The sequence below is a fragment of the Dendrobium catenatum genome, unplaced genomic scaffold (assembly GCF_001605985.2).
Source record: "Dendrobium catenatum unplaced genomic scaffold, ASM160598v2 fragScaff_scaffold_742, whole genome shotgun sequence".
Classification (NCBI taxonomy): domain Eukaryota; kingdom Viridiplantae; phylum Streptophyta; class Magnoliopsida; order Asparagales; family Orchidaceae; genus Dendrobium; species Dendrobium catenatum.
Genome location: NW_021319204.1, coordinates 105632 through 123747, shown reverse-complemented (window position 1 = coordinate 123747; position 18116 = coordinate 105632). Strand labels below are relative to the sequence as shown.

Sequence of the window (18116 nt, the reverse complement as noted above, 5' to 3'; positions counted from 1 at the left end):
TTTATACTAAATTTATTAGGTTTATTTATTTAATTATATAAATAAGATACCAATTGAACAAACCAATTTTAAGAAACCAAAACCGATTCAACAGTTCGAATTGATTTTCAAAATAACTATGATCGAAAGTTAATTATGCCATTAGCATGTAAATTTTGAGATTTTTCATGGGAACAAAACACAGTTACAACTTTTTCTATATGAGAAGAATGAGTTTAATTCAATAAAAAGGGTGGTTGATTTAATCCTAAAAGTATGATTTCTTCATCTTGAGCTAATCTTGTGGTACTAATCTACCAAAGTTCAAGAGCTTCATTAGATAACTTCAAAGAACCTAATCACTATGGATAAGTTGGCTCTTCTCAAATATCCTGAGCAAAGCATTAACCGATCATCTAATTTAATGATCACTAAGGCTCCGTTTGGGACAATTTTCTTACTACTACTTAAAACAACTTTTTAGTAAAAAATTTAAAAATTTATACTAAAAAACTGCTTTTAAAAGCAGTAAGAAAGTCGTCCCAAACGAAGCCTAAACTGGATGCTAGAAGATGGTATTCTTTATCCATTAGTTAATTGTAAAAGGCAGTTATGAGTTTAGCTCAACTTTTAGAATAGATTTCAGCTCTCTTCTAAGAAGTAACCATCACATAAAAATAAGTGCTAAATTGCTTCTTAAACTTATTAATACAAAAAAAAATTAAATTTTTAAACTAAAAATTTTTGTACTAAAAAACTACTTTAAAAAGTAATAAGAAAACTATCCCAAACGAAGTCTTTGGGAGACTGCTTTCTTCTTACTTCTTAAAGCAATTTTTTAGTACAAAATTTAAATTTTTTACTAAAAATAATTTTAAAAAGCAGGAAGACAACCGTCCCAAACAAAACCTAAGTGTTAAATGAGATATACAACCTACTTAAAATATATATATACAACCTACTTAGAAGTAGAACTTCGCTTGAACAATCAAATAGAAGAACAGTGATGTCGAGTGTACATTAATGGTGCAACTCATCCTTAGAAAAGAAATTTTCTTAATTTCATCATAACTTCTTCAAACATTCAATGATTTCAAACTGTTTTTAACGGACTACTCTGCATGAGGTTAACGGCATGCTCGTATATATAACAGAGCTCACACAATAACCAAACTTCAAGCTTCATATGGGTATCTGACGGTTCTTGACTGCAACAAATAGGAAAAATGCTGAAATCATCTGCTGCATGTTACCTTGTAGTTTCTACAACATTTCAGAGCCGACTTAAATAATTCTCAAAATTCCATCTCTTATCATTATTCTGTTGGCATCTTGCATTCTCTGCATTGAAGGGAGATAGAAAATTTGTTGTGCTCAAGAGCAAATAAAGCTAAAAATAATTGAAATTATGATGTTGTATATTCAATATATAATTTTTTTTATTTTTTTTTCAAAACTGGCAAAGTTTCTAGCAAGTCAGGAATTCAGAATACAAGCTGCATTATTATAATATCTAAGGCTTCATTTGAGACGGTTTTTTTATTGTTTCTTAAAATAGTTTTTTAGTTTAAAAATTAAAACTTTTATACTAAAAAACTGATTTAAGAAGCAGTAAGAAAGCCGTCACAAACAAAGCCTAAGCCAAGCAAAAGGACCTCAAAAAAGGATGCAGTATTCATTTATAGAAAGCAAAGGTTATATACTAACCTCCAAGATAGATTCAACTTGCCGCCTAGTGTAGGGCGCAGGTGCTTCACGATTAACTAAGCGTTCAACTTCTGATATAGAGATTTGATCGAGGTGATTAGCAAGCACATGTTGCCCCAAAATGGTTTCAAATGCCTCGATCCTGTAGTATAAGGATGGTGAGAGATGGAAATAAGATATTGCAGAAAAGGTGTATTAATTTCTAGCTAAGTTGGAACCTTTCTGGAGAAATTTCATCTGTTTCTACTTCAGGGACTTCATCTACTTCCATGGCATCTGTTCTGCTGAATCCAGATGAACAAGAAACAGTAAAAGCTAAGTATTTACTTCTAATATTGGCTCTTCATAAAAAATAGGAAGAAAAATGTACACAATGTAATGAGCAGCAACAGCAAAAAAGTATTTAAGATTAGTAATGATTTTCATGAAGCTCAAGTTATAATTGGAAACAGTGTAGAATAAATGGAAGTTTCAATTACATTTTCGTACAAGAACAAGGATAAGAAGAAAACTAAGAACTACAGGTGGGTTTCTCTTGTTTGCACGATAGCAAAATTTGTTAGGCTTGTCAACTACTTTTAATGATTTATATAATAAATTAGATATTAAAGATAGCTAAAGATATAAGTATAAGATAGTCAAACAAAGAGATAGAGTAGTAATGGTTTAGTTTAAGTGAGGTCCATTAAGGATGAGGATCAAAAAGTACTTTTTTTTAAGATGAATGAGATATTTTGCTAAGCTTTTCAATGAAGATTGTAAAAATACGATTGACTTTAATGACATTAACATTCTAAATGAAAATAGAGATTTTTATTTTTATCGGCGTATTACTAAAACTGAAACTAAAGAGGTTTTAATGAAAATGATGTGTGGGAAAACAATTGGACCTGATGATATTCCAGTAGAGGTTTGCAAATGCTTAGGTGATGAAAAAAAATTAACTTACTAAACTTTTTAATATTATTTTGAAGACTAAAAAGATGTCTGATGTGTGGAGAATGAGTGTGTTGATTCCTATTTTTAAGAATAAAGGTGATGCACAAGATTGTGTGAATTATAGAGTAATTAAGTTGATGTGACATACTTTAAAACTTTGGGAGAGAGTTATGGAGCATAGGTTACGAACTGATTCTAATGTTTCTCAAAATCAATTTAGATTCATGTCGGGTAGATCTACTATGGAAGACATACATTTATTGAGAGGTTTGATGGAGATATACATATGATATTTATTGATTTAAACTAAGCATGTGATAAAGTTCCAAGATAAGTGCTATGAAGAGTTCTAAAAAAAAAGGTTAATAATGCTTATACTCAAGTCATTAGGGATATGTATGTTGGAGTTGTTACAGGTGTTCAAACACAATGTGGTTTGACAAATTATTTTCCTATTTTAGTTGGATTACATCAAGGATCATCCTTGATATATCATCATAAAATTATCTGGATCGGGCATGAATCTCAAGGCAAAATCAAGTTGAAAACTTCCAAAATTAAAATTGGAACCATTCGAACTCTGATTTCAACAAACTTACAGTCGAACTGAGCATCTCGAGAATATGAACCCGACGACACCAAATCCAACCCAATCCGAGCCCAAATGGGTCCAAATCAAGGGTTAGAAGCGTTGTTGGAAGGTTCGAACCACAATTTGAATTACCAAACGGTTTCCAAACATAACGTGCTTATAGTCGAATCGAGCGACTCGACGAGACGAATCCAACGATCCCAAGACCATTGAATTCCAACATCTTTAAGACATTCAAATGTCCATCAAACGGTCCATGATCAAGGGATTCAACATTAGCCGTCCATCCAACCACTCCCCATTTACGGAAAATAGGAGACCTCCAGAAATCTCTCACCTATTTACGGGCTATGCCACTCCAGAAATCTATAAATAGACCCCTCATTTCTCTTGAAAGGAGACCTCCAAGCAAGAGAGCAAGAGAGAGATCAGAGATCGCTCTTGCCTCCTCGCTCCTCCTCGACCACCGCCGGAGTTCTGTCAGATCACAACTTGAGGCCCTCTCCTCCGCCGGACCACCACTTGAGGTTGTCACCTCCACCGGACCACCACTTGAGGCCCTCTCCTCCGACGGACCACCACTTGAGGCCCTCTCCTCCGCCAGACCACCTGACGTCGTTGCTCCGCCGAACCACCACCTAAGACCCGGACTTCTGTCGGACCACCACGTATCTCCTTCGTCGGACCACCGCTTGAGGCCCTCACCTCCACCGGACCACCACTTGAGGCCCGGCCTTCCACCCGATCACTGCTTGAGGCCTTGTGCTCCACCAAGCCACCTCCTGAGGCCCAAACTTCTGCTGGACCATCACCTAAGGCCCGAACTTCCACCTGACCACCGCCTGACTTCGTTGCTCCACTGGACCACCACTTAAGGCTCTCACCTCCACTGGACCACCACTTGAGACCCGGACTTTTGCTGGACCACCACCTAAGGCCCTCACCTCCACCAGACCACCACTTGAGGCCCGGTCTCACGCCAGATCACCGCTTCAGGCCCTGTGCTCCATCATGCCACCATCTAAGGCCCGAACTTCTGTCGAACCACCACCTGAAGCCCGGACTTCTGTCGGACCACCACCTGAGGCCAGAACTTCCGTCGGACCACCGTCTGACGTCGTTGCTCGACCGGACCACCACTTGAGGCTCTCACCACCACCGGACCACCACTTGAGGCCTGGACTTCTGCCGAACCACCACTTGAGGCTCTGTGCTCCACCAGGCCACCACCTAACACCCGGACTTCTAACGGACCACCACTTGAGGCCCTGAGCTCCACCAGGCCACCACCTGACGCCCGGACTTCTATCGGGCCACCACTTGACTCTCAGAGTTCTCCCGGAGTATTGCCCTTCTATTATGATCTTTCGGACCCCCTGTCTCTTGCAACTATGGTCCTTTCGACCTCCATTGTAAAATCCTTAAAAAAAAAAAAGCTGATTTTTTTTGTGCTGTTAGTCCCGTACGATCTGACTTTAGTACTGGACGAACTGAAGAAATTTGTGAAGAAATCTGCTATTTTCGTCTGTACGAACCTGGAGCAGTCGGGACGATCCGTCTGTACGAAATATGTCCAGAGAGCTAGTCGCCCGGGACGAATTTGGATTTCGTCTGTACGAAATTTGTCCAGATAACCCATCGTACCAGGACGAAATTTGGATCGTCCAGGACGATCAGTGTTAATAAATATCGGATTTGAGATATTTTGGATTCATTTTGGAGAGAGAGGAGAAGGCAAGAGAGAGAAAGAGAAGGAAGAGAAGAAGGAAGCTTGGTTTTGGAGGCCACGGAGCGCTTTTCGTCCGACGACGCTGTTAGAAGATTTGTTTGTCTCGCTGTAAGGACTCCGAACCCTATTTCTGTTTTCGAAGATTTTGTATTTTGACCGAGTTATGAATTGTTTTGTGTTTTCGTAATCGATTTTTCGACGTGATTTGGATTTGACACATCTTTCACCGCACAACTTTTAGTATGTTATAGATATGACTATTGTACACGATTTGACTATTTTCTACGAATATTTTACCGGTCGGAATTGATTCTACGCAATTTTAATTGAATAGAAAAATATCAGGACGTGATTTGATTTGGATTCTATAGAATAATAGTCTTATATTGATGTCGTGAATGTTCTACTGTAATTTGGAAGAATTTGGAACTTGTGCCTTTTTGCAGGATTTTTGTGTAAATTTGACCGACTGTCGTTACTCTGCCCGATTTTCGTACGATTTCTGATTTTCCCGAAATTGATAGATTAGATTGATATGCTTATGATTATTGATATAATTGCTATAGATTGCTTTAATATTGATTATTAAACTGATTATTGATTGATTATTGATACTGGAACACACGTATAACCTGGTTGAACATTGGTTGGAGATTGATATTGACCTGTACAGGATGGTGGGCCGACGGGCTTTCCTTTAAACCATTGATCATTGATATAACGATTGGGAGTCATAAGGAGTTTATAAAAATGCCGACGGGCGAAAAGAGTGACGACTCTTATTGATAGAACCAATGTATGGATATCTACAACAGCAATATGGATTCTACAACAGCAACATAGCCAGTTGATTGTACTTGTCCAGTATATAGTATTGAATTGCATGTTTACTGTATTGATTTATGGATTCATTGTTTTATAGATTCCTGCTTTATCGACTTTGATTGGATTTACTAGATCGTACGATTTCATTGATTTCACTGATTGATTGCTGTGCATCGACATTGAGCATTGATATAGAAATGGATGGATATATATATTGTATTGATAGCATGGACATGAATAGTATAGAATTATTGACACTGTTGCCTATAGATTCATTGATTTCTGCTTATAGATTTATTGTTACTACTGCCTATGGATTTATTGATCTTGAGATTCACTGTTGTTACTGTTTCTGCACCGTATTGACTGCTGCATGGATTCATTGTTAGACTAAATTGAGATTTATCGTACTGCTTTCCTCGTTTGATTTCATTGAATAAATAGTATTGATTAGACCGCATTGATTTGATTTGATAGCGATTGATTTGACGGATTGATTGATTTCCTATTGCGTACGGATTTCTTTGAGATTGACATGGATTTATTGAGTTGATTTATCGATTCGCTTGCTGCTGCATTGACTGGCTTTATTGACTATTGAATTTTCGTACTGCATAGACTCATTGACCATTGACTGATTCAGATTGATAGATTGACATGCATATTGATAGCATCGCCGTGCTTTGATTTCAGTTATAGGTATTAGGTGACCTGCTGGGCTTTGTAAGCTCATTATATGTGGTTTAAAATTTCAGGTCCGAGCAAGGCAACTGGAATGGAGTTCGATCAGAATGTCAGACGAATCCTTTCACTATGGATGCCTGGGGCGTCACATCCATCACCAGACAACGATCTTTTTGACTCCTGTCTCTTGCCAACTACAGTGTTTTGGACCCCTGTCTCATGCCGACTATGACCATTACAACCAAATAAACATGTCTATGTTGATTATTGTAACTCCCAACATGTAATGCATTCTTTATGACATACATTTGTGACATCAAGCCAAGGCCTTCTCCCAAGGAAGGGCCTCATTTGTAATCGAACGCAAATACTAGTTGATTCATTCAAATTGGGCAAGCCCCGTGGTTTTTCCCTCTTTTCAAGGGTTTCCACGTAAAAACTCTGGTGCCTCTTATGAACGTTACACCCTCTCTCTTATCTGCTTGTGTGTTGGATTTTCGCACAACGCTAAATGTTAAACTATATATTTCTCTAACGCCGCGGATATTTCTGGACGCAACAATCCTTAAGCCCGTATATTTTTTATTTAGTCATGGATGTTCTTACTAGAGATTGCAAGAGGATGTTCCCTAATGTAAATTTTTTTGCTGATGATATTCTTCTTGTTGATAAGACTAAAGAGGGATTTGAAGGTAAACTCCAATTATGGAGGTGAACCTTAGAGTCTAAAGGTTTTCGTTTGAATAGATCTAAAACCGAATACATGGAGTGTAATTTTAGTAGTAACAGATCTAGTGAGAGATTTGTGACTTTGTGCGATCAAGTCATTAATAAGAGTACACATTTTAGATATCTTAGGTCTGTTGTTCAGAGTGATGGTGAAATAGATGGGGATATTATTAGTAGAATTCAAGTTGGATCGCTGAAGTGGAGGAATGCATCGAGCTTGTTATGTGATAGAAAAATACCACTCAAACATAAGGGGAAACTTTATAAAATGGTGGTTAGACCTGCAATGCTTTATGACGCAGAATGTTGGCCATTAAAAGAGAAGCATAATACTAAGTTAGGAGTTGCAGAGAAGAGGATGCTCAGTTGGATGAGTGGCTTTGCTCTTAGAGATATGATATGAAATGAGTATATTCATGAAAAAGTTGGAGTAGCTCTACTGGCAGATAAGATTAGAGAGAGTCGCCTTAGATGATTTGATCACATAAAAAAAGGTCTTCCAATGATCCAGTTAGGAGAGTAGATGTATTAGATTTGGCCTATGTTAAGAAAGGAAGAGGTAGACCTAAAAAGACTCGGTTAAAAAATATTAGAAATGACCTTTCTTTATTGGATCTAAATGAGAATTTAACTCTTAACATGACACAATGAAGAAAAAAGATTCATGTAGCCGACCCCACGTAGTGGGATAAAGGCTTGATGTTGTTGTTGTTGTCAACTAAAATTATAAAAAATCATGCAAAGCAAGAGCTTCAGCAGCTTTCCATCTAAAATGATATGAACCGGGAAATTCAAATAAACTAAATATTTTTGCGGCTGCACCAACTATAAGTTATAAGAGAAAATTACTCAAGACAAAAAAACAACCATTGTGTTAGAATTAAAACTAATGAAGCATCTTTCATTGAAAAGAACTGTAGGGATGTACAACAAAGCCCGTTCATCTTTCATTATTCTAAGAGATGGCAAAGGAAAACACAACAATTCTACTTACATTAAGAAAAATAAAAATTTAATAATGTTGAACTCTCAGAAGGATTATAATCATTAGCATGGTTCCATAGAACAATTGAAAGCATGAATTTGTACGTGCAAAGTGCAAAAGAAGCATAAACACCTTCCATCCATATCAGCATCATGGCCAGGATCATGATCAGCCTTCTGCTTCATCTCCATCTCTCTTTCCCTTTGTTCACGCTCTTCCATGTCAGTTAACTCCTTATGATATATAGCAAAGTTTAAAACCATAAGAGCAGCTTCTACGTCTCCCTTCAAAACCTAGAGTAAAATAATGAATTTAAAGCAATATCATTGTTACTATTGGGATTCAATAATCAATAAGCATGGAGGCTTAAGCAGTTTCTCTGGTTTTTCACTTCTCTTGTGAACTTTTGTCAAGCATTTTGCATATGTTTAATAATAGAAAAAACAGTTACACTTCTTGGGAAAGTTACCTCATTCCTTAACTTTAATTTGGCATGAGCGGTAGAGAGACGTATGATAGTCTCTAAAGTTCTTGCTGTGATTGGAAGTGTACCTCCTCCAGACTAAAATAAAAAACATAAAAAAGAAAATTTTAAAAAAATCTGAAGACCGGTTAACTGTTAATAAAACGCATCTGGTAAAACGAACCTTTGCACTTGCACTAGCATCCCTAAGTTCTGCGTATAGAGTTGCAATATGATCAGCTGCCTGAGCATTATCAACAAAGATTAAAAAGACAGAGAAACTTGCATGTTGTATCCAAAATTACTACATTTTTTAACTAACACGTTTCTAAAACAAATAGCAGCTAGACAACCATCGATGTTTATAACTGTACTTGTTTGTCAGTCCAAGTGATAGCAGAGCTTTATAGTTGTTTTGATATTTGTTTTATGCTTCGAGAGATATAACATAGAAATTTGAAGCAAAATGAATAGTTCATAATAAGAGACGTCTGTGCCGCAGAACAAAAAGCACTAAAGACATTCAAATTAAAATAACAACGGCATTCAATGAAGCAATTTGATGGATTGTCCGTGAATGGTACTCCTACGCACTTTTGACTAGCAACAGAATGGTTCTTTTCTTGCAAGGCAGTCATCACTGTTGCATATAAAGTTTCAGTGTTTATGCTTACCTCATCTGTGAGCTTGGGCTGAATCCTATTTTTAGCATAGTGAACATACTTCTTTAAGAACTTAATAGTGAGTCTCTCATTCTTCTGCCTTTTACCCCTCTTCTTTTCATGGCCATGAAGTACACGATCATACTTTACAAAAATGGGCGCATTGACATCACCATCATCTTCTTCAGTGTATCGAGCACCTTTTTCAAAGGCTCCAATTCCTGCATAAATTAAACTTTAAGTAGGTTGTACCAAACGGCAGGAACGCAGGTCAGACAGCCAAGCTACGCTGAATAAAAACTTCACCTCCATCATCTGTGCAATATCTATGCATGTGAGAGACATGTTCTGCGATTTGACGATCAATTTCAGGGTCCATTTGATCGAGGACGATAAAAAGCAGGTCAAAACGAGAAAGCAATGAGTCTGGAAGTCCAATATTCTTCGTTGGTGTTAACGATCGATCATACTGTTATTGGTTCACAAAAATTTGGCATAACATATGATGAAATCTTAATACTACACTCCTGGCTCGATTGAACAAAGAGAGAGCACTACAATAAAGAACAAGATGTTTTTATAGCAATGCTGAAGTGGGACTTATTGCAAAGACTTACAGTTCCATATATCGGATTTGCAGCAGCTATCACACTGCACCTAGCATTTAATGATGCATGAATTCCTGCTTTGGCGATTGTTACTGTTTGTTGTTCCATAACTTCATGGATAGAAACACGATCTTGATCATTCATTTTATCAAACTCATCAATACAAACAACACCTCGATCAGCAAGAACCATGGCGCCAGCTTCAAGCCTTTTCTCCCCTGGCCATATTAAACTAGTAAGAATTTATCACAGAGCAAGGAAAGCAACCACCATTATGCAAGTAATCAGCTGGATACCAGTTTCCTGGTCAGAAGTAACAGCAGCAGTCAAGCCAACACCAGAGGAACCCCGACCAGTAGTCGAAATAGCCAATGGGGCAATGTTCATGACTGCTCTTAAAAGCTGAGATTTGGCAACCGAAGGATCACCAACCATCATCATATTGATATCACTGCATTATACCAAAATGACAAGTTATAGTGTATGGCAATAATACCCAAATTATCGAGCTATTATTCTGTGCGGATACCGGACGATTCTCCCGTCCGGTTAAACGCTAGGTACGCAGCGGTACCGAGGGGTATTAAGCGTGGGTACCGAGCAATGGGATGATGTAGCACATTTTTATTGGTCTCCGGACGCCCTCCGGACTCCGCACAGAATAATAAATCCAAATTATCAGGCATGCACTAAATTTTACCCTCTCAAATGTGTTCCATTTTTCAGATTTTTTTCCACACCTCCAAGCATCAGTAATATAACTGCTTTCTTGATCCACAAATGACCATATATTGAAGGCGCTACTGAATTCCCCAATAGATCGAATGTATCATTTCTCTTGGCTATTTCTTTCATTCGCTTTAGGTCCTCCAGTGAATATATTGGAGCATTTGCCTCCTTGTTGAGAAGAGAAACATTATTGGCTATGAGAACGGTCCTGTAAATAAGAAGAAAGATTACTTCCGAAGTGATAAAACAAACATTTCGCATAGAGCATAGAAGTAATGAAGCACTTATGTTAATATAGACCTGAACACCCCATTTAAACTGCCTTTACTTTTTCCAGGAAGAGCTTTATATATCCCTACAATTGACACACGATCCCCCGGCTTGCAAGAATCCACCAGGTCATCCTCTATGATGACATCTACTGTTCTAGGAAGTTGTCCTGGAGCAGAATTTTCAGGCACTTCCTGCATTGAAAGTGTTTGATGGTCCTTGTATTCACACAATCCATATTCAGTCACCAGTAAGTTTCCATTCTCATCCTGAGGAATACTTGATTGTTAGAAGCAAAAAGGTATCCTCCGCTGGATCATATGTAAATTTTAAGTGGAAAAGTTACCCTTGTTGGATACACGGAACCTGTAGGTAGGCCTGTCATGGACGTAATGTCTCTATACTCTCGAGATGTAAATAAACTGGTTGTGGGGCAGTAGTGAACACTTTTGACAACTTTTGGCCTTACAAGAGAGCCTTCAAGAAGAGAAAGAATGATTGAAAATAACTAAATAAGTAAACCTTCATTAAACTAGGACAGTCTAGGAAGCCTAAGCAGCTGGAAATGAAGAAAAGATACAACAACTGCTATAGCGCTTGATCTAATTTCTCAACAAGTCAAACCCCTAAAATTACAGATTCAAAAGCTGCAGGAACTTTCCAACAAGGAAAAACCATTTATATTTATTATATCAAGGATAATGCAAACCAATTTAAAGAAGTTCAGTAAATTTTAACTATAATTTGAGTTCACTACTTAATATAGTTAAGATAATGAAACCTAAATTTGGCTCAAATTCTCTTTTTGCTTCACAGTGCATCAAGTATTCTACCAAAAAAAAACTCAAATCTTTATTAGGATCATAAAAATCCAATATTGATAAGCACAAATTTTGTATCAAGGGCACATTTAAACATAATTTAAAAGAAACAAATCAATGCCCTAATTTTTATTCAAATTGGATAATTATAAACACTAATAAAATATCAGAGATTGGTAGTTCGAACAACATTGGCTCTTTGAGAATAAGGAATCCCATTAACAGATGACAAATGGTGTTGGCAAAGCAGATAAGTGCTATATAAACCTCTCTCGATCTTAAGTTTAAATGGCAAAGAGGTTGCAACAACCAAGTGTTTGCTCCAATAATGATTAAAAGCACAAAATAGTCCCTCGACTATTAGTAAGTGACCAATTTAATCTTAGACTTTTTATGATGACTCAATTTAATCCACCAACTATTAAAACATTTCTCAATTTAGTCTCAAGGCCAAAATTAATAGTTAAAATTAACCCCGACTTTGATATAGGTGATATCATATTTTTATATTTTTTTTATTATTTATCATATTAACATAAATACCAAAATCATAATGAAAATTAATCAATTAAATAACAATAATGAATAATTAATATATGCAGCTAACTTTCATTGTGATTTTTGTATTTATTTTAATATGATAAATAATAAATCTATAAAAATAATAATATAATCTAACCTATATCCTAATATTTAAAATGTTCTCGTATTTAATTGTTGGGGTTAACTTTAATTATTACTTTTGGCCTTAAGACCAAATTGAAATATTTTCTAATAGTCAAAGGATTAAATTAGGACATTTATTAATAGTCGGATGATTATTTTAGACTTTTACTCCAATAATGATTCAAGTGCACTGTAACTAGACTTCCTCCTAAAACTCCCTATTAATTCGCTATTGTCACGTACTTTTAGAGTAAAAATTAAGTTGGTTTATCCTTTAAGAAGCAAGATGGGGCAAACTCAAAGGACAGGGCTGCGAGCAACACAAGATGCTTGTAAGGATGAAGTTGACCTCTATACAAATTCTGCAATCAATGAAAGTGAGTAAAATGAGAATGACAATCAACAAACACGGCACCAAGCATAATGAGCACGAGATACCTTGAAGTGGCTCAAAATCATTCAAACTTCATCCTTTTTTTAAACGTGATGCATCGATGTGTTAAGAGGGCCAAACATACCAAAGTGGTTGCTTACATGCAAGACAAAGCGATGAAAGCGACGATTGGTGAGCATAATGCCACACAAAATTGCCCATTGCATCCAATCATGAGACAGACTGCATGGTTGGTCAAACAACGTCTATTTGCAAAAAAAAATAATTTGTCATCGCATCTGGAATGTCAAAATTACTCAAAAAGAAAACTCATTTGCACAAGCGAAAAGGCAAATTTTGCCCAAGCACAAAGCCATGACATGCAAAAGAGATGGACAAAAAAGTGAGGAATTATGTGACGAGTTGATTCACATCCAAAAATAATTTACAATGTTCAAATAACAAAAGCATAAATAATTTAAATTTTAAATAATTGTCGTATTGAAAGTGAATCTTAACCAAAAAGAACCTTACCTTTTTAAATGCATCTTAACCCCAATAAAATTATAAATATTTGTTAAATGACTTTAATGTCATCTCCAATGATGGGCATGTTGAAGTTGAATTTTAATTGGAGGGAACCCTATTTCTTTAAATGCCTAAATATTTTGATAAACATAAAATGGGAGATTTACATACATACCACCTTATACTACTTTATTTACATATTTAACACTTAAAACTTTAATATTACTTACATACCACCCATAGTTCATTTTCATATCAAATATGAGTGGCAGAAATGAAATTTATGAGTGGTGGGAAAGAAATATAAGTGGTATATTTGATATTAAAATAATATAGGATGATATGCATGTAATATTAAAGTTTTGGGTGTTAGATATATAAATAGGATGTTATAAAGTGGTATGTATGTAAATTTCCCAAACATTTTTCAATTAACTTCAATGTCACTCCGATGATGAACTTATTAAAAGTAAATCTCGACTGGATGAATTAATTCTCAAAATTTATAAAAAAAAAATAAAAAAATTCTAATGTCTATCAAAGTTTAAATAATTAAATTGAAACTAATCACCACAAATTTTCAAATAAATTTGATCCACCCTCACCAATCATTTGGCCAGGGTAATAAATTCAAAAATAACTTCAACTTACAAAGAGCAAATATCAAATCAAAAATATCACTAAGATTCATTCTCAAATAATATTCTACTAATAAGAACATGGCACGTCTTCTAATCAATTGTTTTGTCCAATAACTCCTCAGAACTGATGATTTGGTATAATAGCTCCACAAGATAAATGGTTATAATCGAGGCCCTCTGAACAATGGCTTAGCACAATAGCACTACAAGATAAACGATCACAATCAAAACTCATATGTTCCCCGACAGCTAAAACCCATATGTTCCCTAACGGCTACACTTGATAGGGCACAAAACCTTTTATAAGCTAAATTCAACTAAAATTTATTCCTTAAAAAGTATTCATCCAAGTCTATAAGATACTCTTACATAAAATAATACATGGCTGACGACAAAGATCATTCAGACAGATTAGATCGAAAGCCTCTAACAAAGAAGACTAGAGACTATTAAAACCCAATACGACGGAACCATGCGAATCTTGGTAGAGTTCATCATCATTTCCCGCTCTACATGGAGATAAACTTCTAATTCTAAATACCAAATATGTTAGTACAATATGTTGTATACTAAATGTTTATATAATGTCTAGACTTATTCGAAAATGCCTTCATATAAGAATTATTTAAAAAAATCATGAATAAATAATATAAGAGAATATTTTTCAACAATTGGATTATATGTTAGATAATAATAATTTTCGGCATTCTAAAAAATAATGATCAAAGTCTTAAAAATAAAAAACATTTATGAGATTTAAATACCAACTAAAGACCAAGAACTAAAAGCATTAAAAAGCGAAAGAGTGTGTGCATATAAAGCTTCAAGAAGCATTCTTAAAAATAAACTTTGAGTGAGATGTTGCTATCCCAATAAACAAAAAGTAGCAAGAAGAATATCAAAAAATCAAGAGGGAAGAGAGTGTCAACAATCACAATGAAGTAAATACCTTGAACAAGAGATAATAGAAAAAAAATAATCAACTCAATCACTATGACAAATAATGAGAAGAAAAAAATGATCGTGCTGATTTATTGCTATAAGTGTTCATCAAAACATTAAATTTTGATGCAATCAAGGATTATCATTTTACATTTTATATTTTATTTTCTTAGGTTTTTGATGATATGTAATTTTGGACTATGTTTTTTTTATGTGCCCTATGATGAAAATCAACTCATGATCATGCTTGAGTTTGGTGCTCTTAGTTAATTTCTTTCCATTGACTTTTCACTTATGTTGAATTTGTTTCCTTGCTCCTTGACGGCTAAATGGGTATTTAATCGTTGGGCTATTTTTTTCCTTATTGGTTGACACATCTCTTACCATGTTGGTTGGATGTTGGTTTTCCAAGCATGCTTTGGTTTCCCTATTGTTGGTCGTTCATTTCCCTCCTTGCTAATTCCTAGAATAGTGTTTTATCATTTAAAAAAGTAGTTGTATTGATTGGCTTCTGTTGGCTAGTTGGATGGAATCATGGAACATTTATGTGGGCTATTGGGCCTTCTCCTATAAAATATGACTGATTTTCTATTGGAAGGGGGTTGTTGCTGGTGAAAACGAATCCAAACATGAGGGTTTTCTTCCTAGTTTAAGAGTTATCTTCTTCCTACAGATGTTTTTTATTCTCAGTCTTCTATCTATTTCTTCTCTACACGATTTTCCTTATACTTGTATCTTTCTTCTCTAAATGTTGTGAGTATAAGGTGTTGTTGTTACCCGTTTGTTGGTATTTGTCGAAGGATCCCCGATTTGAGCTGAATCATTATTTATATTGCAATCCACTGGTTTGATTTTTTCCTTTGACCACCATTCTCTATTTTTGTGATTCACATGTGAGGTGACCTTTCTAGGTTGTTATGAGGGTAGTTAATTTTAAATTTTAGTTTATTTCTTTGTGAAATTTTCTAATCGTTTACTTATATATGTTTACTATTAAGTTTCATCTTTTGGTGTTGGCTTATGTTTATTGAAAGGAAGTATCTTGTTGTCTTCCTAGTGTTCTCCTACTTGGCTATAGAATTTAAGTAGCATCAAATTTAAACAAGGATTTCATTTTAATTCAAAACTAAATGCAAAATGCTATAATGCCACATGCCTAAGTGGTACAACGAGTGTGCTTTATGCCTTTATTGCAAGTTTGTGCTTCATAAACAATCGATACTCAAAGACAATGCATTGCTGAGCGGTACCTCTAAAGCCAGTTTTTAATAACATTGCGGAAAAGTTTTCCAAAGGAAAACTACTAATACATCATATATTTTCAACACTGTAGAAGAAGGAAAAAAAAATTCTAGGTGACAGAAGCTCTTAATCAATGATCAATTAGAAAGGGTTGCGATTAGACACGGATAAGGTAACTATTAAACAATATAACCGATCTTCTTCCTTATTTCTTTTCTTTTGTTTTTTTTTTTTTTTGGCAAACAGGTAGAGGACATACACTTGGTCACGATCCCTTCAACACAAACCATGGATCCGATGAATGAGGACATGAGATCCCTTGGCGTAACCTTGTGGAAACCAAAGGGTCCGCTAAATCCCGCGAGCACTCTCTCCCCTTCCTTCAGGTATTTTGGGTCCACATTTCGCGTGACTTCCGTTAGGGCATCGGAGATTGGTTGTATGAAATCCCCCGGATTCCGAATCAATCTGAAGAACAAAAAGGAGCGTAAAAATAAACAAACCCAAAGCCCAAGCTAGTAACAAAAGGTAGGGATTTGACCTTCGGGCAAGGTCCAGACTATAGCTGCGTATATCATCCATGCCGAGAATAAGGCGACAGCGCTTGTTCTGGACCATATCCCTTATAGCCTTCATGTAAAATCCCTTACCCACCTAAAACAAATCACCCAAAAATACATGGATCGATCAAAAATATTAATATTTCGGGTTGGAAAATAAATTCGAGAGTGGGAAGAAGCAAAAGCATACATCTTCGTCCAAGAAATTCAGAAAGGCGCGCTTATTCGCAGCCATCACATCCTCGTTGACTTCCATTGCAGCGGATCCTTCGAACCGCAAACCCAGAGACAGTGGCAAGAGAATACAAAGTAAATAGAGGAGAAGCAGAATATCGGCTGAAGTTTTAGCTCTTCATTCAATCCAGAAGTAATTCATTGTGATTTGATCGTCCTAACCTTTAGGGACGATCCTAACTTTTACGAACGAGTCAGCCTCTTGTATCTCAAACAAACACTAGTGAAACTTTTTCAACTGGGCGTTGCCGCGTGATTTTTTCCCTTTTCAGGATTTTACACATAAAAATCCTGGTGTTCTTTCATCTTCTGTTTGTGTGCTAAATATTCGTACAACGCTAAGACGAATACTTTCTAACTCTATCACCGCATATATTCTAGCCCGCGACAATAGTTAAGACAATGAAAGCTAAATTTGGCTCAAATTCTCTTTGTGCTTCGCAGTTACATCATGTATTCTACCAAAAAAACTCAATCTTTATTAGGATCATAAAAAATCTTATATTGATAAGTGCAAATTTTGTATCAAGCGCACATTTGAACATAATTTAAAATAAACAAATTAATGCCTAAATTTTATTCAAATTGGATAATTATAATCACTAAAAAAAATCAGAGATTGGTGGTTCAAACAACATTGGCTCTTTGAGAATAAGGAATCCCATTAACATATGACAAATGGTGTTGGCAAAGCAAATAAGTGCTATATAAACCTCTCTTGATCTTAAGTTTAAATGGCAAAGAGGTTGCAACAACCAAGTGTTTGCTGCAATAATGATTAAAAGCCCAAAATAGCCCCTCGGCTATTAGTAAAAGACCAATTTAATCTCAGACTTTTATGTTGACCCAATTTAATCCACCAACTATTAGAAAATATCCCAATTTGATCCCAAAGCCAAAAGAAATAGCTAAAATTAACTCTAATAGTTAAATGTGATGACACTTTAGGTATATGATATAGGTGATATTATTTTTTTATATTTTTTTATTATTTATCATATTAACATAAATACAAAAATCAAAATGAAAGTTAACCAATTAAATAATAAGAGTGAATAATTAATAAATGTGACTAACTTTCATTGTGATTTTTGTATTTATTTTAATAAGATATATAATAACTCTATAAAAATAATAATATAATATAACATATATCCTAATACTCAAAATGTTCTCATATTTAATTATTGAGATTAACTTTAACATTT

The 18116-nt window shown here is 35.4% G+C and overlaps 1 protein-coding gene across 2 annotated transcripts; it reads right to left on the bottom strand.

Moving 5' to 3' along the window:
- Window positions 1–955: 955 nt before the first annotated feature.
- LOC110093857 (DNA replication licensing factor MCM3-like) lies at window positions 956–17023 on the bottom strand. Of its 2 annotated transcripts, none has more exons than XM_020818881.2 (16): window positions 16865–17023; window positions 16656–16768; window positions 16374–16582; window positions 11248–11378; window positions 10932–11170; window positions 10603–10839; window positions 10199–10353; window positions 9912–10120; window positions 9601–9763; window positions 9307–9515; window positions 8817–8876; window positions 8639–8731; window positions 8302–8462; window positions 1905–1970; window positions 1687–1828; window positions 956–1320 (listed from the first exon to the last, which is right to left on the bottom strand). In XM_020818881.2, the coding sequence occupies exons 1-16, from the start codon at window positions 16928–16930 to the stop codon at window positions 1264–1266; spliced, it is 2310 nt and encodes a 769-aa protein (XP_020674540.1). In that variant the 5' UTR covers window positions 16931–17023; the 3' UTR covers window positions 956–1263. The 2 variants fall into 2 exon arrangements, with proteins under 2 accessions (XP_020674540.1, XP_020674548.1); XM_020818889.2 differs by having other exon boundaries at window positions 1905–1967.
- Window positions 17024–18116: the final 1093 nt, after the last annotated feature.

Bases quoted from the DNA above. Each gene is read 5' to 3' on its own strand.
- LOC110093857 (XM_020818881.2), bottom strand. From the start codon at position 16,930: ATGGAAGTCAACGAGGATGTGATGGCTGCGAATAAGCGCGCCTTTCTG. The intron at 16,583-16,655 runs GTCAAATCCCTA...TTTGTTCTTCAG, and splicing joins AGTCTGGACCTTGCCCGAAG to ATTGATTCGGAATCCGGGGG. The intron at 8,732-8,816 runs GTTCGTTTTACC...TTTTTATTTTAG, and splicing joins ATGCTAGTGCAAGTGCAAAG to TCTGGAGGAGGTACACTTCC.